At 41.6% G+C, this 22,147-nt stretch overlaps 1 protein-coding gene across 5 annotated transcripts in view; it reads left to right on the top strand.

The window, feature by feature from the left end:
- fbxo38 (F-box protein 38) overlaps positions 1-22,147 on the top strand; it is a 93,362-nt gene that overhangs the window by 57,626 nt on the left and 13,589 nt on the right. For 4 of the 5 annotated variants that reach the window (XM_053235461.1, XM_026917724.3, XM_026917723.3 and 1 more), the window contains 8 exons: positions 7,352-7,526; positions 7,612-7,737; positions 8,339-8,512; positions 8,594-9,079; positions 11,737-11,837; positions 11,907-12,009; positions 12,118-12,284; positions 12,600-12,745. In XM_053235461.1, coding sequence (XP_053091436.1) covers positions 7,352-7,526; positions 7,612-7,737; positions 8,339-8,512; positions 8,594-9,079; positions 11,737-11,837; positions 11,907-12,009; positions 12,118-12,284; positions 12,600-12,745 — 1,478 coding nt within the window. The remainder of the gene's footprint in view (positions 1-7,351; positions 7,527-7,611; positions 7,738-8,338; positions 8,513-8,593; positions 9,080-11,736; positions 11,838-11,906; positions 12,010-12,117; positions 12,285-12,599; positions 12,746-22,147) is intronic. The other variant, XM_026917728.3, reaches the window with a different exon arrangement.

The raw sequence follows: 22,147 nt of genomic DNA, 5'->3' as shown, positions 1-22,147 counted from the left end.
ACTAATGATGGTAGCAGCAGAATCACCCTCTTCAAGTGATTCCAGGTTTTTGATAGGATTTAAATCCTATCCTGCAAAAATGTTTTATCATCTTCTGAAGCTGTTCCTTTGTTTACTTGTGCTTTGGGTCATTGTCATGCCGGAAGGTGAAAGTTTTCTTGAGCTGTTGAACAGAGGCCTGGAGGTTTTGTGCCAAAATTGACTGGTATTTAGAGTTATCCATGATTCCTTCTATCTTGACTAGAGCCCCAGTCCCAGCTAGCATGATGCTGCCAACGCCATACCCACGGTTAAGCATGGTGGTGGTGCTTAATTGTGTGTATGGTGTTCTTTGTGTGATGAGCTGTTTTGTTTTTGCACCAAACTCATCTTTTAGAACTATGCACAAAAATTTGTACCCTGGTCTCAACAGACCTAAACACATTTTGCCACATGGACTGGCAATATTTAGGCTTGCTTGGATGTTTTTTCATTAGAAATAATATTGCTCAATACAAAGTACATCAGAGGTTGTCAAAATCTTGTTGCTAACGATCCCTTTAACCATGAAAGAAATTCTACAGACCACCTCAGTACAAATTTATTTCATGAACATTATATAAATAACCCCACTTTGAGAACTACTGACATAAGTTATTCATTTCTGTATGAGTATGGTTATGGGTTTTGACAAGTGCTTGATATACTTGAATTCAGTCTTAAACATTAGGTCAAATTGGGCATTGAGGCTTAATTACTCAAAGACTAGTGCTTAACTCACAATCCTGCTTTAATGTAAGATTACTACTAATTACTTTACTTTAATGAATTAATTACTTTAATGAAATTAATTACTAATTACTTTAATGAAACTTTATGAAATTATTGAAAAATTTATCAACAAAACATAACACTTCTATTGGTGATTTTGACAAAGCCCTAATTAAAAAAAAACTGCAGCTACAAGTCTTACCTGGTTGGAACAGAAAACTCTAAAATAGCTTTCACTGTAACTAAAGCATCAATTGAATGCACTTCAAGCAAGAGGCAAAGGGAGTGCAGGTGGGCAATAACTGGTGTTTCAGCCCAGACACAACTTTTAGTTTTGTGTTTTGACCAATAATAATTGTTGTATGTGCGTCTATCAGGTTAATGCTAAATCCCTGTATGAAATTGATCCCTCACAGACTGTTCTGTATAGTATACTGTAAAAACAACAAGAGATCAATCTCCATTAGTTGTATAGCCAAACACGTGTCCACTGATCACAACTCCATGCATTTTGTGTTACTATAAATTTTCTATGATAAGTCAATTAGGTTATTTACTTTATTTCCATAAAAGGTCATTTCAAATATCAAGGAAACATTTATTCAGCTTTTATTTCCTATATCAGATTTTCAGTGTGTCAAAAGTTTACATGCACTTTGTTGTTATTTAGCAGCATTGCCTTTTAATTGCTTGAACTCAAACAAATGCTTGGGGTAGCCTTCCACAAGCTTCTCAAAATACTTTGCCAGATTTTTTGCTCATTCTTCCTGACATAACTGGTATAACTCACTCAGGTTTGTGGGCCTCCTTGTTTGGACATGCAATTTCAGTTCAGTCCACAAATTCTCTGTGGGATTCAGGTCAGAGCTTTGTGATGGCCACTCCAATACTTTCATGTGGTTGTCTTTAAGTATTTTGTTAAAACTTTGGAGGTATATTTAGGTTCATTGTCCTGCTGGAAGACCCAGTTGTGACCAAGTTTTAACTTTCTGGTTGATTTCTTGATGATTTCTATAGAATCATCCTTGCTCATGATGCCAGCTATTTTCTGAAATGCACCTCTCACTTTTTAAACAAAACACCCCCACAATATGATGTGGCCACCCCCCATGCTTCACAGTAAGGTTAAAATCCTGGCCCCTTTTCCTAAATATATAGCGCTGATAATTATGACCAAACGGATTCTTTTTTGTTTCATCTCTCCAGAGAACACCTCTCCAAAAGGCTGGGGATCACCTGTAAACTTCAGTCAGGCTTTTCTATGCCAGTCTTAGAATAGGGGGTTCTTCCTTGCATGACAGCCTTTCAGGCCATGGTGATGTAGGACTCTCTTAATAGTAGATTTAATAAAAGATATAGGGATGTCCCGATAAGATCAGCTATTTTAAGTCCAATCTTTTGTTAGCATTATTTTACGACAGTGCATCATCTTGTGCAGTCTACACAACTGCCATACGAGTTAACATCCACAGCTTGTGGCAGTGAAGCACATGTGCAGTAAAATGTCTGCTGTTTTGAACTATTTCAAAGTAGAAAGTGAAAGCCAGCATGAATCAGGGATGCGTTTTAATTTTTATCGAAACATGTCTCAATGACAGCACTCCAGACGCAGCCATTCAGCTAGCTGGGCTAACCGCACATTGCGCCGACAGATTAGCAGCACTATCTGCTAAGACTCATGGTGGTGGTTAGTGTGTTTACACAATCAGCGAATGGTGCAGGAATGCTGTTGTGGTCTGAAGCTGCTATTTGTCGCTGGTGGAGTTTGACTGTGAAATGCTGGCTATACTACCTCCCCAGAGAGTTTACCATTAGGCTAATTGTCATAGTGTACATTCCAACACTAAACAAATCAACAGGGCTAGATTGTAGATTCAGTAACTTGCAGACAGCACACCCCATCAGATTTTTCATTGTCGATGGGGACTTTAACCATGCAAATCTGAAAATAGTGCTGCCAAAATTCCACCAGCATGTTGATTTTGCAACCCGTGGTTCTGAAATGGGTGAGAACCTAGTCTTGTCTAGTGTGACTTCCTTCAAGACCATCACCACACATGCAAACAGAAACTGTGGATGACTTCTGAAGTGCGCTTGCTGCTGAAAATTCAAGATAGTGCCTTCAGGTCTGATGAGAAGGCGGCCCTCCGCACAGCAAGGGCCAATCTAACTCAGGCTATCAAAGAGGCAAAGCGCAACTTCGTAAGTACCAAGGACACAAACTGCATGTGGCAAGACATTCAGGTCATCCCAGACTGCAACATTCGCCTCACTCCCAGACATGCTAAATGATTTCTACATTTGGTTCAAAGCACAGAACAGGCCAGCGGGGAAGACCACCCCAACTCCCGCCAACCAAGTACTTTGTCTGTCCGCAGTAGATGTCAGGAAGACTCTGTCCAGAGATAACACCTGGAAAGCTGCAAGTCCTGACAACATACATGGCCATGTGCTCAGGGAACGTGCTGATCAGCTTGCAGATGTCCTCATACATTTTCAGCATTTCCAGGCAGTTGTCCCTGTGCGTTTCAAGACAACCACCATCATCCCTGTGCTGAAGAAATCATCTGTGTCCTACTTGAATGACTACCGGTCGGTTGCATTCACACCTATCATTATGAGGTGCTTCAGGTGGCTAGTCATGAAACACATAAAGGGCAGTGTTCCCACCACACTTGACCAATCTCAGTATGCTACCATCCCAACCGCTTAACAGTGGATGCCATATCTGCTGCCATCTGGCTATGTAAGGATGCTGTCCATAGACTTCAGTTCACCATTCAATACAATCATCCCACATAAATTGATAACGAATCTGAGCCTGCTGGGTCTGACCACCTCCCTCAGCAACTGGACTCTGACCTTTTTGACTGGGAGACCCCAGTCCATCAGGATCTGCAACTCTACCTCCAGCACCACCACACTGAACGCTGGCGCTCCCCAGGGCTGTGTGCTCAGTCTGGTGCTGTTTACCTTTCTGACTCATGACTGTGCTGCAAAGTACAGTTCAAATCACATCAGGTTGTGGGCCCCATCAGCAATAATGATGAATCAGCGTACTGAGTGGAGGTGAACCAGCTCGCAGAATGGTGTAGAGACAGCAATCTATCTCTTGATGTTGATAAGACTCATTGACTTCAGGAGGACCCACTCACCACTGCGCATCTGTGCCACCACCAGCAGACTCCGCAACAGTTTCTTCCCTGAGGCAGTCAGATTACAGTCATATAACGCTCTGCTGCCTCCCAACTCCCCTGTGTTAGTCAAACACCAAACTCAGTGTAACTAAACACCGCTGTACACCTGTACCTCTCAAAGCTGCATCAGACACTTTTTATTATGGAACTCATATTTTGCTGTGAATATTGCTGCTATTATTTGAATATTGCTTACTATTACTTGTTTCTGCTATACTACAAAATAGTTTACAGCCCATGTTTTGAGTATTATTGTCCTGTGTTGTTCTGTCTATTGTTCCGTTCTCTGCATTTATTGTCCTGCACTCGTCTCACACTGTTCTGTACTGCACCTTATGTGTAGTCTTGCATACTGTTCTGTGTTGCATTATGGTATTGGAGAAACATTTCTTTCCAATGTATATAAGCTATATAGAGGAATGACAATAAAAACCCACTTGAGTTGAAAACCGCGCAACACCTAAAAACACTGTATGCAATGCCAGTATTTTGCACGGTGCGCCTGATAAAACTGACGTGTCAAAGGCAGAGCCTGTGGAAAAGGCATCATGTAAAAACTTAGCAAGCAGCAGCATTAGTAGTGTACCTGATGAGATCTTAGTGGAGAATCATACACAGACAGGGCCTAACAGCACCTCTTCAGCAGCTTAGGTTCAGACTTGCATTGCAGAGCAAAGCATGCCAAGACCAGACAAACCACTACAGTAAGGAGAACAAATGTAGTTACCCTCACTGTCTCCAAGTTTCTTTGCGCAACTTGCACCAGTGTGCACAGTGAGAGACTCTTTATTGTAGCTTATAACATCCCTGAGGAGAAGATAGTGTCCTCTGACAGGCCCGTGATGCTGATCTTCCTCAAAAAGAGCCATCACTTCATTATGTGTGAGTGCCTAAATCCAAAAAAAAAGAACTTGTAGCAGCTCCAACAAAAACAGTTTAGGAACTGGCCTTTGTAAGCAGATATGGCATTTTGGGGCTAGCTGACTTATCGCAGGTTTGAGCCTAATTATTCAGGCATCACTAGCCCTTTGACTGACCTTACTCAAAAGTGAGCACCAGATTGGGTCTAGTCCAATTAAATTTTATTTGTATAACGCTTTCAACAACAGATATTGTCACAAAGCAGCCTTACAGAAATAATGCATTCAGGATACAAATTTTAAATGTATGAATTTATCCCTCATGAGCAAGATGGTGGCAAGGAAAAAATCCTTATCATGATGAGGAAGAAACCTTGAGAGGAACCAGACTCAAAAGGAAATCCATCCTCATCTGGGTGACAACAGTGCGATTATAAATAATTCCCTTCTATAACTGTGTACTACATGGTTAAATCGTGCAATTGTGTAACCAGGAAATTCATTACAGTTTTCACATGAAGTCTGTTTTGTTGAACTTATCCACTGTTCACTGATGGAGACTTGAGTGCAAAATTGTTCATGGCAATTGTACTCCTAAGCCATCAAAGCATAACTGTTCATATGAATTGTGGTTCAAAGCCATCCTCAGTAATCTTAATGTTCAGAAGGGGACAGGATCACTGGTATCTCAGGAGTAGCATGTGTTTGGGGGATCCAAACATCCCAGTTCACCACAACACTCTAGAAAAAACTATTCACAAAAGCCATGACTAAACAAATATATTTTCAGCCTAGATTTAAACACTGAGACTGTGTCTCAGTCCCAAACACTAATTAGAGGGCTTTACCCCCTGCTGTAGCCTTCAGTATTTCAGGTACCAAGAAATAGCCTGGACCTTTTGATCGAAGTAGGCGTGGCAGATCATAAAAAGCCAGAACTTCACTCAGGCACTGTGGTGCGAGACCATTCTTTGCTTTATAGGTTAAAAGTAGTATTTTATAATCAATGTGAAATTTGATTGGAAGCCAATGCATTGTGGATAGGATAGGGGTGATGTGGTCTTATCTTCTGGTTCTAATAAGGACTTTTGCAGCTGCATTCTGGACTAACTTGAGCTTGTTTATGCACCTACTGGAATAGCCAGACAGTAAGGCATTACAATAATCCAACCTAGCAGTAACAAAACATGAACAAATTTTTTCTGCATCATGTACTGACATTTACATTTTTATCTTAGCAATATTTCTGAGATGAAAGAAGGCTATCTTAGTAATATTATCTATATGAGCTTCAAATGAAAGACTGGAGCCAATAATCACACCAAGGTCTTTTACTGCTGCACCTGATGAAACAGAAAGGCCATCCAGAGTTATGTAATCAGAAAGCTTATTTCTAGCTGTATGTGGTCTTAGTACAAGTACTTCTGTCTTGTCAGAATTAAGTGAAAGGATGTTAATAAGCATCCAGAGTCTAATGTCCATTACTCATTTCTCAACTTGATTAAGCTGGTGTCTGTCATCTGGTTTTGCTGAAACATACAACTGTGTGTCATCAGCGTAACAGTGGAAGCTAATACCATGTTTATATATGCTGGGCAAAATTATTCATAAAGAAAAGATCAGTGGGCCTAAAATAGAACCTTGTGGAACACCAAAGATTACTTTAGTATGCGTAGAGAGATCAGGGAAGGGCTGTTCCCTTAACTCCAACAACATTTTCTAGTCTTTCAAAGAGAATAGCATGATCAGTGGTATTAAAAGCTGCACTAAGGTAAAGCAACACAACACTAGTCTAGTCTAGTATATGGAGGTGTGCCAACAGGTCTTCAAAACTCCTGGTGCCAGCGAAGCAGTATAGCACAACAGAAATGTAAAGCCTGACCACCACGTGGGTGGTCCTCAAATTTGTTTGTATGTTCTTTCTTGTCTGGCCAAACCAACATATGGAATAGGTGTTGGCAAAAAGAACCACATGATGCTGTATGTAGAGAAGTTGAATGCTGCAAGAAAGAGCATCTAGAGACAAATCTATAGTATCTCTTTGAACCTAGAATTTGCAGAACTTTTATTTAATCAAAGCAAATGTTTTATATATATATATATATATATATATATATATATATATATATATATATTATATTATTTAATCAAAAAACAACGTTTTATATTTATATTTTTATATATATATAAAACATTGTCAGACACAAGGTTTCCCTTTGGCCCATAAGAGTGATGAATTTTGTAGCAGATCACATGAGAGGGAATTAAGTCACACTGATTAGGTTCGCAATGAGACAAAGTTTGTAATAGGTCATGTGATGAGAGAATCAACCAGAATGATTAGGTTTGCAATGAGAGAAGAATTTGAGCAATACAGTCAACAGTATTATTGAATGTTAAAGGAACAAGGGCCAGTCATTGAATTAGTTTCATCCTTGCCAGGAGACCAAAAGTTACAACATAGTGTCTTAGCTTGATCAGGACCCATAGTGTGATTTACTCTATAGTTGCAGTATCCTGACATAGGTTGTTTGTCTTCTACAGGGTTGTGCTCGGGTTGGTCTGAGTGCAGGCACAGGTATTGGTGTATCCTCTGCTCTGGTTAGTAACCAGAACCCTAACCAGAACAACAATAACAATCACCAGAACAATAATGATGCCAATATTCAACCACATAATCGGGACAATGCTGTTGAAATGGCACCACACAGAGTTGAGGGTATGCTATACTTTAGGTACTATAAAAATTAAAGTCTAAACTGCTGTCATGGAAAGTCTTAAACTGTTGTGTATGTTCCATGCAGAGATCCACGATGTTGAGGGTTTGATGGTGGAGAATATTGAGGTTGAGCCACAGGTAACAGATGCCAGTCCAGAGAAGGAGTCCGTAGGGTCCTGTCATGCACCAGATCATGATGAAGAACAAGCAGGTATGAAGGTGAAAATGACCATTACTTTGTGGGGGACCTACAATATATGGCAAACATTTTGTGGGCAGCTAACCATCTCACCCATATGTACTTTTTGAACAACCCATTCAAGATTTAGACCCCTCTTTGTGTTATAATTACCTCTACTTGTAATGGGAAAGCTTACCACTAGATTTTGAAATTTGGGTGTTGGCACTGAGCCACAAGAACATTAGTGATGTCAGGCACTGATGTCTGGCAAGGAGGCATGGGGCGCATTCCAGTTCATCCCAAAGCTGTTCACTGGGGTTGAAGTCAGGGCTTTGTGCAGGCTACTTGATTTTTTCCACTCTGACCTTGGCAAACCATGTTTTCATGGACCTTTTTTTGCGCAGAGGCATTGTCATGATGGAACATGTTTGGGCTTGGCCTTGTAGTTCCAGTGAAGGGAAAGTGTAATTCTACAGCATAAAAAGACTTCCAGTTGTGTGCTTGCAACTTTGGAATAACAGTTTGGGGGAAAGCCCCATATGGGTGTGATGGTCAGGTGTCCACATACTTTTGGCCATGTAGTGTATTTGTGTCACAAACGTGTAAATTAACTTGTGGTGTACTTCTGTAGGGCCCAGTGGAGTGCAACCTGTCATTAAGAAAATTCCAGTAGTGGTGTCTGACTCTGACAGTGATGATGATGAGGCTCTAGACAAGTCCCAAGGTGCCTTTTGCTCCTCTCAGCAGTACTCTGAGGCAGACATCCAGGAGAAGAGGGATGATGCAGAAGAGCTAGCCACAAGAGGTAGTGAATACTCAGATATTACTACTCCCATTAAATATGCATATAGATCCTAGCCAAATAAATGTTGCTCTGTTTTGTCAGACAAAGGGAAAACTCCACTGCGCAGATGGGGAGTGCAGTATCCCAGCTATGAGAAAGGCTGCCAGGTGACCAGTGATCAGATCAAAGCAGACATTAAAGCAGCCAATGAAACAGCAGTGGATGGTGGTCAAGACAGAAATAATGGGGCATGTGTCTGCGCCGTTGACTGGAGAGTGGAATCGGGTAATCTCGGAAGGCCAAGGGATGCAAGAGGAAGGGATGAAGGTAGTCTGAGGGCACATTGCACTTGTAGCAGGACTCACTTGGGCTCAGAGAGCAGTACTCATGCCACCTTCAGTCAGCCAGGAGGAGAGGAGAGCCGAGCATCCCACCGTGTTCCCAAGCAGAAAGCTAAAACAGGTTCCAGTACAATAGGACACCAAGGTGGAGTAGTGTCTCATACAACTTCCAGAGACATGTTTTCCAGTCGACCGATGACCCGTGCCTGCAGTAGACTGTGCTCTGTCCCCCTAGCACCTGAGTCGGGTAAGGACAATAGAATAAGACTATCAAGCAACAGAGTACTGCTATAAAACTAATGATACCAACTCTCCAAAATTTTTTTTTGTCTTGCTAAAGTTTTAATTATATCATTTGGTATTAATTAAACTTCGGAAACCCTTGATGCATGATGCATAGTATACTTGAACAAGCCAGATTAATGTGATAAGTGATAATATCTATTATTGACCTTCTGTCATATCCATGTGTTATGCAGTCCCCTCTGAAAATAGTAGAACGACAAGGCCAATTTTTTTGTTTTTGCTATACACTGAAGATATTTTGGTTTGATATTAAAAGATGAATATGAGACAGCAGATCAGAATTTTGGCTTTTATTTGTATTGGAGTATTGGAATAGTAGTACTGGAATAGATATTCTTAATCCTTTGAAGTCTCAAAAAGAATTCAAACATTTGCCATAGATTTAGTTTTGTTGTATTAAACCACCTTACTAATGTTTTTAACTTAAGTGTTTGGTATCATTTTTTTCAGCAGAACTTAAGCTTTAAGAATGTACATATTTTTTTAAATATAAGATACTGTATTGATAAGTGCTTCCACAACACACAAATAAAAAAAAATGCCTATAAATACTCAAATTTTTATTTAATATATTAAGAAAACAAGCTAAACATTTTTTTCTTTTGTTTTTTTTTTTTTTTTTGAAAAAACAAATAAGTGAACTATTTACAAATAGTTATTATAAATATTTACAAGTGAAATCTAGTGAACTATTTACAAATAAAACAGGTTAGTCACAGGTGTTTTTTCAGTCTGGTTAGTCCACCTGAATTCAAAATATAAACTTTAAAAATGAGAAACAAGAAACTATAGTGAGCTATTTACAAGTAAATCGGATCAGTCACAGGCATTTATTTTTTCAGTCTGGGCAGTCCTCCAATGCCTGTCCACGATGAGGTGCAGTGCCACATCACAGGCCTTGCACTTACGAGGTGTCCACATTTTCTTTTTATCCACTTTTTGACAGAGTGAACAGGTCCTGCGTCCTTGTGTGGCCTTCATGCTTGTGTCTGTTTGGCTGGCAGTGGCCCACGGGCAGGTCCTGCACTGTCTGCCTGACAATTTTCCTGGGATACCCAGTAATTTCTGTCACACAGCTGAGCAGTGAGCACCTCTATAAACACTTTGTGTGTCAGGGGTTCTGACCTCCTGTTTGAGCGATCTGCCGGTGCAGAAGGTAGGCATTTGTGGTGGAGGAGCGTCCAGTACCAACAAAATGTCTTATGTAGCGTGGTATAATACTGCATCAGACAAGTTAACACCACCCATATATCTGTTATACGGTACAACTGCAGAGCATGGAACATTTTCCACAGTCCAGTTCTTGTCTCTGGTTTTGACTTTCTTTGAGAAGGCCTGATGAATTGTGGAGTGCATAGACTTGTCCTTTGTGTCCATCCACTTCCCAAACAGAAGAGGATCCTCTCTGATCCATCTGGTGGATCCCCTTGGGGGGATTTTTGGTAAATTCCTAAAAAACGAGCTAATATTTTTCACAAAATAGTAAAATATCTCACTTTAAACATTTCATATGTTGTCTATGCTCTGTTGCGAATAAAATGTGGGTTTATGTGATTTGTAAATCTTTGCATTCTGTTTTTATTCGCATTTTACAAAGCGAATGTGAATTCCAATCTGGCCTTTCCAATTCTTACTGCTGGTATGGCCTCTATATTATAGCTCTCAAAGGCTTCTTCAAACAGGGGATTGTGATAACTTCCCTCTGCCCTGTAGAAGTTGTTGATGATGTCGCTGACTGTTGTTTTTGGCTTTTTCTTCACAGCTCTCAACGTTGCTCTCATCAACTGCTGTTGTTGCAGATGACCTGTTGAATGTCTGGTTGTTAGTACACCAGTGGTTTCTTTGTTGTTCAGGACAGTTCAGATTGTCGTATTGGCTATCCCTCTTTTCTCAGCTTCAAAATTGCTTGCTTGTCTCCTATAGATAGCTCTATAGTCTTCATGACGGTGTATCCATCTTAACAACAAATGCAGTCTTCACAGGCAAAACCCATGGCTGAAACCAAGAGTAGACGTTTACAGCTATTAATTGTATAAACCATCAATCTAACAGGGCACAATTGGGCAACAAGAAACAACTGTCAGTCACATGTTCCAATATTTTTTCATCACTTCATCACTGTAAATATCAGGAAATGAAAGCTGAAATTCTGATCTGTCATCTCATACTCATCTTTTGATCTCAAACCCAAATGTCTTCAGTGTAGCAAAAACAATTGGCCGTACCATTCTAATACTTTATATACAGGGGACTTGGAATGGTCAAGAATTTGTGTGATTCTGGAATATTTTATTTTTGTGAAAACATGAGTGTGTTTTAAGCTGGGGAAGGATAACGCAATTCATGAAATTTAATGAGATGATATTTAATTCATTTAAGTGGATTACTGTGAGTTAATGTGCTTGTCTAGGGCATATACCACATTTTTGCAATAAGCCAAAATCAGTAACTCTAAAGATGTAAGCTTTTCCAGAAACAATTATTTATCCACCCATATTTTAAATAGAGATGACTATCAAATAGAAAATGAATGAAAATGAAAATGAGAAGGCATTAAAATATAATATATAGTATATTCACTTACCACCATCCCTGTAGGGCTTTCCAAAGCTATGCCACGGATTGCAGTGAAAAGAAAACACACTGCAGACAAGTCAACCAGCACCAGTGACCCAGTCACTGAGGATGACCATGTACAGGTAAGCTGCCTGAAATTTTAAATTATAAATATCAGAATTTATTGTACTAGAAAACTTTACTTCTTTTAGGTGCTCACATTGAAATCCAAAAATCTAGTGGGAATCACACTCTCAAACTGTGGCATCACAGACCTGGTTGTGAAGGACTGCCCTAAAATGATGTTTGTCCATGGTGAGTTAGTTAAGTTTACATAAATCATCTTGGAGTCTTAGACAAGTATAGACTATAGCCAGTTCCTCCAACTCTGCTGACTGAATTTTGCCACTTTGATTTGTCTAGCCACTCGCTGCAGGGTGCTGAAGTACCTAAAGGTGCAGAGTACTCCCATTGTGAACCGCTTTGATTATGCCCAATGCAAGAAGCTGGACATAGAACAGGTCTTGGATCAGGTGTTACGCATACCTGCTGAAAGAAATCGCATTGTCTACTTGCGTCCTATGAGACAGGTCAGGCTCTACTGCATTAGATAAAGATGCTTTGTCAGACATGATCAACTATTTTATGATGCTTGTCACCACCAGCTGTTTACAAAGAATACAGGTTTATTTTGTGCATGAAATAACCTTTAATTTTCAAAAAGCACCTACATTCCTATAATAAATCACTTGTGTTTGGTGTTTTGTGCCCCATTTGTGGAGACTTTTAAAATAGATTGTTATCTTGAGCGTACATATTAGCATTTAAACTTCATTTAAACTATTGATGTGTTACATGTGTTAATTTTGTTATGGGCTTATCTAAATGTGACATCTGCTCTCCAGATTGACTCATTGGCCCTGGAGAGAAAGTTGTTCAGTGGTCCCTACCCATACCACATCGCAATTCTCCATGATTTCAGTAACCCCCCCAATATCAGGAACAAAGTGAGGGTGCGGAGCTGGATGGACACCGTCGCTAACATCAGTCAGTATGTACACGTGTTCACGTGTTATGCAAGCATAGTCTTGGAAACCTTTTTTGATACACACAAGGTGAACAGGCACTAGTTCTTCTCTTTCTTTTTTATTACTATAATTATTTTTTTTTACTAAAACCGACTGAGCAGACCGTATTTAAAGTCAGAAACATGACAAACTTTGTAGTACTCCCTCCTGCTACACAGGGAAGTGTGATGGGCCATTTCTTTGTAATGAGTATTCATGAGGTTTTAAGCTCCGGTGTTGGTATCATTAGCATTGTTATCTGCAAGGGAGTTAGCTAGCATTTCATACATTTCTGTGAAGGTGGTTCATCCAAAGCTTTGCCTTACCTGGCTCTCTAAGTGGTAAAAACCTATTTACTTTATTCATTATATGAAGTGACCATTCAAAAAGTTTTATACCATTTCCACCTACATACCTGTCCAGGAGAAATTAGAATTGTTAGGAGTTTTAGGGGACAGGCGTCTTGTTTTTGCACTTAAAACAAACATATCCATTGTAAAATAAAGTGTACAGTGATAGATAGTTCTTTCTTCCAGTCTTTGGTTCTGTGACACGTGCTCTGGGTCGGGACGAAAATGGGGACACAGGAGGCAGGCTTAGAGCAACTCAAAACACAGGCTCTTTTATTGGCCACTCAGACTGCACTCGCTTTTCTGTGTTTTTATTTTAAACAAAACACACACCCCCAGCTCAGTGCAGCGCAGCCCCTGGCCTGTGGACCACCTTGAACTTAAATAGCTGAAGTGCCAGATACCAAAGGGTGATCCACGCTTTGGCATCTTTCCTCCGGTGGAGTCACTGGAGCGGGGCATGATCCAAACAGAGGGTGAAGGTCCATCCCAACAGATAGTACATTTGATGGCCAGACACTCCTTCTCTATTGTGCTGTACTTAGTCTCTCGCACGGACAGTTTGCGGCTGATGTACAGCATGGGGCACTCCTCCCACCCCTTGTCCAACGTGTCTGTCTGACAAAGGCAAAAGGGAGGGAGAGATCAGGAGAAAATAAAAGCGGTCTGCCACAGAGAGCAGCTTTTACCTGAGTGAAAGCCTGCTGGCAAGGTTCCGTCCACTGAACCAGTTCTGGCACTCCTTTTTAGTAAGATCAGTCAGCAGGCTGGTGACATCGGACATAATTAGGCAAAACTAAAGAGATGGTTGTTGACTTCAGAAGAGCACAGAGAGACCACTCTCCGCTGAACATCGGCGGCTCCTCCGTGCAGATCGTCAAGAGCACCAAGTTTCTTGGTATTCACCTGGCGGAGAACCTCACCTGGTCGCTCAACACCAGTTCCTTAATGAAGAAACCCCAGCAGCGTCTCTACTTTCTACGAAGGCTGAGGAAAGCACATCTCCCACCCACCCATCCTCACCATGTTCTACAGAGGGACTATTGAGAGCATCCTGAGCAGCTGCATCACTGCCTGGTTTGGGAATTGTACCGTCTTGGATCGCAAGACCCTTCAGCGGATAGTGAGGACAGCTGAAAAGATCATCAGGGTCTCTCTTCCCTCCATCACAGACATTTATACCTCACGCTGCATCCGCAAAGCCACCAGCATTGTGGATGACCCCACACACCCCTCTCACACACTCTTCACCCTCCTGCTGTCTGGAAAACGGTACCGAAGCATTCGGGCCCTCACGACCAGACTGTGCAATAGTTTCTTCCCCCATGCAATCAGACTCCTCAATACTCAGGAACTGAACTGAAGGAACACTCTCACAAATACCTCCAATACTCAGGGACTGGACTGAAGGAACACACACACACATACCAATATATACACACAACTGAGCATCCTCCATCCTCTCTGCAATTTTTTTGCAAGTTTTTGCACAAGTTTATGGTGCTACATTACTCATTATATCATACTGTACATAGGCTGCTACTCTTATGTTTACACTATTTCAGCTACTTGTTTTGTACTCTGGTACTATTTGCACTATTGTCACTAGGCTCACTTTAAACAGAACTGTGTACTGGTCGGAGTTGCACTGGGACTTACTATACCCATCATCTATCCCAGTAGTCATTGTACTGTCTTGTACTGTTTTGTGCTGTCTGCACTTGTTTGCACTTGTGCACTTTATTGTATAATTTATGTAGTCCCTTGTATTTCTATGTTGTTCTGTGTTTGTCTTATGTAGCACCTTGGTCCTGGAGAAACGTTGTTTCATTTCACTATGTACTTGTATATGGCTGAAATGACAAACTCCACTTGAAACTTGAAAACTTGAAATAAGCCTTTGTTAATAGCCAGCCAGCCCCAGAAACTGTCTTACCTCCTTTTTGGTCTTGGGTCCCAGGCAGAACACAACTGCTGCTGTTTTATCAATTTGGAGATGCACCTGCCCATGGCCCAAGTGGAATCTCAGATACAGTACATCCACCTGTATCACACTCCAATCACACACTTCTTTGGGTTCGCCGTGAGTCCTGCTCGCCTCAGTGATCTCAAGACAGCCCTCAAATGCTGACTGTGCCGCTGCCAATTATTACTATAGATAATGATATCGTCTAGATAGGCACTGGCATAAGCACCATGCGGCCAGAGGATTCTGTCCGTGAGTAGCTGGAACATCGCTGGGGCCCTGAACAACCCAAAAGGAAGGGTCATGAATTGGTGTAACCCAAAAGGAGTGGAAAAGGCCATTTTTTCACAAGATATTGGAGTCAAGGGGATCTGCCAATATCCCTTTGTCAAATTGGGTATGCTTCGAATTTAGCCACTGCATGGCCTTTTCTAAGATCCACACAAAACCTGACTGAACCGTCCACTTTGGGAACCAAAAGTACTGGGCTGGACCAGTCACTCTGGGACTCCTTGATTACCAGGTTAGCAGCTATTTCACTCAAACTGTAACTCATGATTCCTTGTGTGGATTTGGACAAAACTTCATAGGCTTACACAGGACAAGAGGTCATATGCAACATTTGAGGTGTGGTCATGAAGGATGATTAATTGGTGTAACCCAAACAGAGTGGAAAAGGTTTTTCTTGAGATATTGGAGTCAAGGGAATCTGCCAGTGCCCCTTGGTTAAGTCCAGTGTCAAATAAAAGCAAGCTGTGCCTAACCGATCAAGCAGTTCATCAAAGCAAAGCATTGGGTATGCATAAAATTTAGACATCACGTTGACTTTTCTGAAGTCCACACAAAAAGAGACCGACCCGTCTGTCTTGGGCACCAAGACCACTGGGATTGATCCAATCACTGTGGGACTCCTCGATTACTCCCATGTTGAGCATAGCCTGGAGTTCATCCTGAACGACATTTTTTTTTGTGTGTTCAGGTAACCGATATGGGTGGCTGCATACAGCCACACCTGGAGGAGTCTCAGTGTGGTGCTCTATGAGATCCGTGTGACTGGATAGAGGTGAAAACACATCGGAAAATTGCCCTTGCTGCACCCTGGCAACAATGCTTTCTGGGATTGTAAGAGGTAGGGACCAGAGTGAATTTTTAGACTTACCTCTGGTCCCAGCACCACCCTCTTGGGATCCATCGTCACCAGAACCACAGGAACTGCCTCTCTCCACAGTTTCAGGAAATTGAGGTTGTATATTTGAAGATTCACCTGATCTCATAGTCGACTTCTCCAGCTTGCTGTGTTACCTTAGAGTTCTTGCCATTTTGGAAGTAATTTGGAGTTTGATGTGGATAGTAAATTGAGTACCTCATCTCCCTGTGCAAATTCTTTTAGTCGAGTACCCCTGTCATACAGTCAGGACTGTTGTTCTTGGGCCTGACACAAATTCTTCTGTGTTAGGTGGCTTAAGTTGTGGTGTTTTGCTCTCAGGTCCAGAATTTCATTTTTAGTGCTAGAAAGTCCCTCCTCCCAATTTTATCTACTGACTTCTAAGACGCCACAAGGCTGCTGCCCTTGGAATAATTCGAATGGGGAAAACCCCATGGAGGCTTGCGCTGTTGTGCTGCAAATAGGGTCTTGAGTCATTTATCTCAATTTCACCACCCTCGTGAATGAACTTATGTATTTTAGAGTCGGATTAAACCGCTCCACCAGGCCATCTGTTTGTGGATGGTAAAGACTGGTGTGAATCGATTTAATCCCTAATAATTCTGCCTGCAGAGGCACTTCTTTTGGATACAAAGTTACATAATCCACCAGGACGAACACAAAGCAATACCCTAACATGCACCTTTCTAATGGCCCAACGAGGTCCATGCCAATTCTTTGGAAGGGGACCTCAATTAAGGGTAATGGGCACAATTGGGCATTTTGGGGTGGCCGGTAGGTTCACCAGCTGACATTTGCAACATGCAGCTCAACACCTGCGAACATCGCCAAGAATGCCTGGCGAATAAAAATGAGTCACTAGACGATTTAGGTTTTTATCCTGAGCCAAATGCCTAGCCATGGGATTATGATGAGCCACATGGAACAGAAGTTCCCTATGGCTTTTTGGCACAAATAACTGATCATCTGTTCCTTGGATTGATCGATATAACCTATCCTTAATAATCAAAAAATACATGTGTTAAAAATGCAACATTAGGCTGAACTTGCTGAACTTGCAGAACACATCTACAAACATTACTCTTACTGCCTTTGATGCCTGAAACCCTGGCCAATTTGTCCCAAGAATTAGTGGATGGGTGAGGCGAGGACTAACCATGAGGGAAAGCTGATCCTGGAAATGCCTGACTTTCCCGCCATGCCTGCAAACCTGCCTGGGCTTTTACCCTGTTCCTCATGGGTGCAGTAGGTTCTGTAGAGAGAGTAGTTGGGTGATACATCAGAGGTGAAAGAGAAATGAGAAGGAAAGTGGGGAGGAAGCCGGGTTCAGGGGGCTGGTTTTCGGGCTCTGCACCTTGGATCCAGGGAGCTGGGTCTGGGGAAAGCGTAGGAGAGAGAGGGAGAGAGTGTCGGCGGTGCTCCTCAGGTGTTCGGTGGACATGCTGCAGGACCACCTGCTTGACTCTTGAATGCTGGGCGGCATGCTGGGCTTCCCCTGATAAAGTGGATGAGTCGCAAAGCCCATTCCTTCTCTGGCCATTGCCATGCAGCTGCCATATGCTCGAACACCTCCGAGAAGGCCTCTGGATCTTCCATGGAGGCCAACTTGGTGAGCGTCACTTGTAGATCAGTTGCAAAGGACACAGTTGGTGATATGCTGGGCTGCAGCAGCTTCTAGAGTTCCTGCTGGCTCTCAGCCTGCTCCTCCCCGAGGGCTTCGAAGCACCACTACTTCTCATTGCACAGGTCGAGGAACACTTGGCGTTGGGTTTGGTGGAGGACGGTGAGGGACTTGATGATCCTGGCAAGTGGGGAGCTTCCAAGGTGGCTGTGTGTGCATGCATGCATCTCGCAAGCTCCAATTCGAGAGGAAGGTGGAATTTTAGCCCAGCTCCGGGCTTTATTCAGTCTGTGCATTTCAGCGCACTTCCAACAACTCAACGAAAACAGTACAACTCGACAGAAAACAGGTCGAGTCCTGTTCCCAGCTTTCACTCCGTCAAGTTCCAGTTTACGCTTCTCAGTGCGTGTGTGTGCGTGGGCACGTGTATATGCATGTCTCGCAAGCATCGCCAGCTATACCACACAGTCTCTCTCTCTCACCGGTTACTGGAGTCTCTAAAAGTACAAAGAGACACAAATAAGTAGACTGGCAGTAATAAGACACAGGTGAGAATCATCACGTGTTACCAGCCGGTTTGACCTGCCTCCTCTCCATCCACAGCTGATGCTCAACCATGCCCCGGCTGCAGCACCCTGCAAAATAAAAACATAGAATATTTTTTCCCCATGATTGTATAGGCTAATCTGTAAGTGTGTTTTTGATTACTTAATTACTTAAAAAACATGGCCAGTATCAGTCAATCAGTTTTCAGCGGGAATACTGACAGGGTTACAATTGAACTATCATCACGAAACTTCAATTCTTGTTGGGACCCACTTGTAACTGATGTAAATTGTCTACTGGGGGTGACTATTGATGTTTTTGCACATTAAAATAAGTATATCTTTTGTAAAATAAGGTGTACCATGAATCTATTTGTTCTGCTGATTCTGTGGCTGAAAGCTACAGATTTTCCTTTTTGACCTTTTAGCCTTGCCCACTCCAATATAAGATAATTTGCATTATATGTACAACCAAGTTTTGCATACTCATCCTGCACAAAATTTGTCAAATTACAGATGGGGCCATCTATAATATAGGTATAAATAAATAAACTCAATTTTCTCTAAATTAAGTTGAAACTTACAGAATCGCATAGTAGTCAATATTATTTTACATTGAATAGAATAGAAAGTTTCCTTTTGATTTATGATTTGACATTTAAAATAAGAAAACAAATGAAAATGGTATGAACAAAAATATTAACTTAATATTTTGTAGCACAGCCTTTGGAGCCAATGATAGCAATTAAATCTTTTCATAGTTCTGAGTAAAATTCCTACACTTCTCTGCTGATAGTGTCAATTCAATTTTATTTGTATACCGATTTTAACAATGGACATTGTTACAAAGCAGCTTTACAGAAATAAATACATTCAAATTAAATTAAATCAAAATATATTGTAAATGTGTGATTTTATCCATAATAAGCAAGTTAGAGGTGACGGTGGCAAGGAAAAACTCCCTGAGACGATATGAGAAAGAAAACTTGAGAGGAACCAGACTCAGAAGGGAACCCATCCTCATCTGGGTGATAATGGATAGTGCAATTATAAAAAAAAAATCCCTTCTATAACTGTGTACTACATGAACAAATAGTGCAACTGGTAAATTCATTACAGTTTTCACATGAAGTCCAGTTTGTTGAACTTATCCACTGTCCACTTATGGAGACCTGAGTGCAAAATTGCTCGCAGCAACCACAGCCGCCAAAGCCACCACAGCAGTCGCAGTCCCAAGCCATCACAGTACAACTCCCCATATGAGATCCCCAAGCCATCTCCATGGCCTCCAAGAGACACCATCCCCAGCAATCCCAATGATCTTCAGGCCTTCCATGTGGGGCCATCCCCAGCAGCAGCGAGCGATCTCCAACCAATGAGAACTCCAACCTGAAGTAGGGCATCAGGATGGATCAGGCAGATCCGTAAAGCAGAAGAGGTCAGGATCACTGGTATCTCAGGAGTAGCATGTGTAGCTTGGGGGGGTGACAGCATCCAAATATTCCAGTTCACTTCAACACTCTGCCTGTTTCACCCACTCTTTTTAGCAAACTGCTTCAGCTATCGCAGCTAAAGGAAGACCAAGAGCTACCTCTGCTGCAGAGGGTAAGTTTATTAGAATTACCACCCTCAGAAACCGCCGATTTACAGCACCTCAGATTACAGCCCACATAGATGCGTCTCCGAGTTCAAGTGGCAGACATATTTCAACATCCACTGTTCAGAATAGACTGCGTGAGTCAGGCCTTCATGGTCAAATTGTGGCAAAGAAACCATTACTTCGGAAGAACAACAAGCAGAAGAGAATTGCTTGGGCCAAGAATAACGAGGACTAAACATTAGATCATTGGAAAACTGTCCTTTGGTCTGATGAGTCCAAATTTGAGATTTTTGGTTCTAACCGCCATGTCTTTGTTAGATGTAGAGAGGGTGAACGGACAGTTCCTGAATGTGTGGTTCCCACTATGAAGCATGGAGGAGGTGTGATGGTGTGGGGGTGCTTTGCTGGTGACACTGTTGGTGACTTAGTCAAATTGTGGGCATACTTAACCAGCTTGGCTACCACAGCATTTTGCAGACATGCCATCCCATCTGGTTTGCACTTAGTGGGGCCATCATTTCTTTTCCAACAGGACAATGACCCCAAACACACCTCTTGGTTATGTAAGAGCTATTTGTCCAAGAAAGAGAGTGATGGAGTGCTGCATCAGATGACCTGGCCTCCACAATCACCCAATCTAAATCCAACTGAGATGGTTTGGGATGAGTTGGACCAGAGAGTGAAGGAAAAGCAGCCAACAAGTACTCAACACATCTGGAAACTCAATATTGTTGGAAAACCATTTCAGGTGACTGCCTCATGAGGCTGACTGAGAGAATGCCAAGAGTGTGCAAAGCTGTCATCAAAGCAAAAGGTGGCCACTTTGAAGAATTGAAAATGTAAAACATATTCTGGGTTATTTAACATGTTTTTGTTTTGCTACATAATTCCATACATGTTCTTTCATAGTTTGGATGTCTTCCATATTAATATACAATGTTGAAAACAAAAATAAAGAAAAACCATTGAATAAGAAGGTGTGTACAGACTTTTGACTGGTACTATATATATATATAAATATATATAAATACACACACACACATACAGTCAGACCCGGAAGTATTTGGACAATAACAGTTTTTGTGATTTTGCCTTCATACACCAGCACAATGGATTTGAAATAAAACAATCAAGATGTGATCAAAGTGTAGACTTTCAGCTTTATTTTAAGAAGTTCCACAAAAATATGGCATTTACCATTTAGGAATTACAGCCATTTTCACCAAAGTACCTCCATTTTCAGGGACTCAAAGGTATTTGGACAAAGTGACGTAATTGTAAATATAACCATAATTTTAATACTTGGATCAAAATCCTTCGCAGTCAATGACTGCCTGAAGTCTGGAGCCCATGTTCTCAAAACTCAAATTCTGAGTTTCCTCCCTGGAGATGCTTTGCCAGGCCTTCACTGCAGCCACCTTCAGTTGTTGCTCGTTTGTGGGTCTTTCTGCCTTCAGTCTTGTCTTCAGTAAGTGAAAAGCATGCTCTGTTGGGTTGAGATCAGGTGACTGACTTGGCCATTGAAGAATATTCCATTTCACAGTATGTTTAGGGTCATTATCCACCTGCACTATGAAGCGGCGTCCTATCTGTTTTGTAGCATTTGTCTGAATGTGAGCAGAGAGTATAGCCCTATACACCTCAGAATTCATCTTGCTACTTCTGTCAGCAGTCACGTAATCAATAAACAGCAGTGAGCCCATTCAATTGGCAGCCATACATGCCTATGGCAAGGCCTCCACCATATTTGATACATGATGTGGTATACTTTGGATCATAAGCTGTTCCTTTCTTTCTTTTCTCTTCCCATCATTCTGGTACAAGTTAATCTTGGTTTCATCAGTCCAAAGAATCTTATTCCAGAATATGGGAGGCTTTTTTAGATGTTTTCTGGCAAAGTCTAATTTGGCTTTCCTGTTTTTGAATGTTACCAGTGGTTTGCACCTTGTTGTAAACCATCTTTATTTATATTCATGAAGGCGTCTCTTGATTTGTAGATTTTGACAATGATACACCTACCTTCTCCAGAGTATTCTTGACTTCTGTTGATGTTGTGAAGGGGTGTTTCTTCACCAGGGAAAGGATTCTGCGATCATCCACTTTAGTTGTCTTCTGTGGTCTTCCAGGCCTTTTGATGTT

Source organism: Pangasianodon hypophthalmus, chromosome 7 (genome assembly GCF_027358585.1).
Source record: "Pangasianodon hypophthalmus isolate fPanHyp1 chromosome 7, fPanHyp1.pri, whole genome shotgun sequence".
Lineage (NCBI taxonomy): Eukaryota > Metazoa > Chordata > Actinopteri > Siluriformes > Pangasiidae > Pangasianodon > Pangasianodon hypophthalmus.
This window is presented reverse-complemented; position numbering and strand designations above follow the sequence as displayed.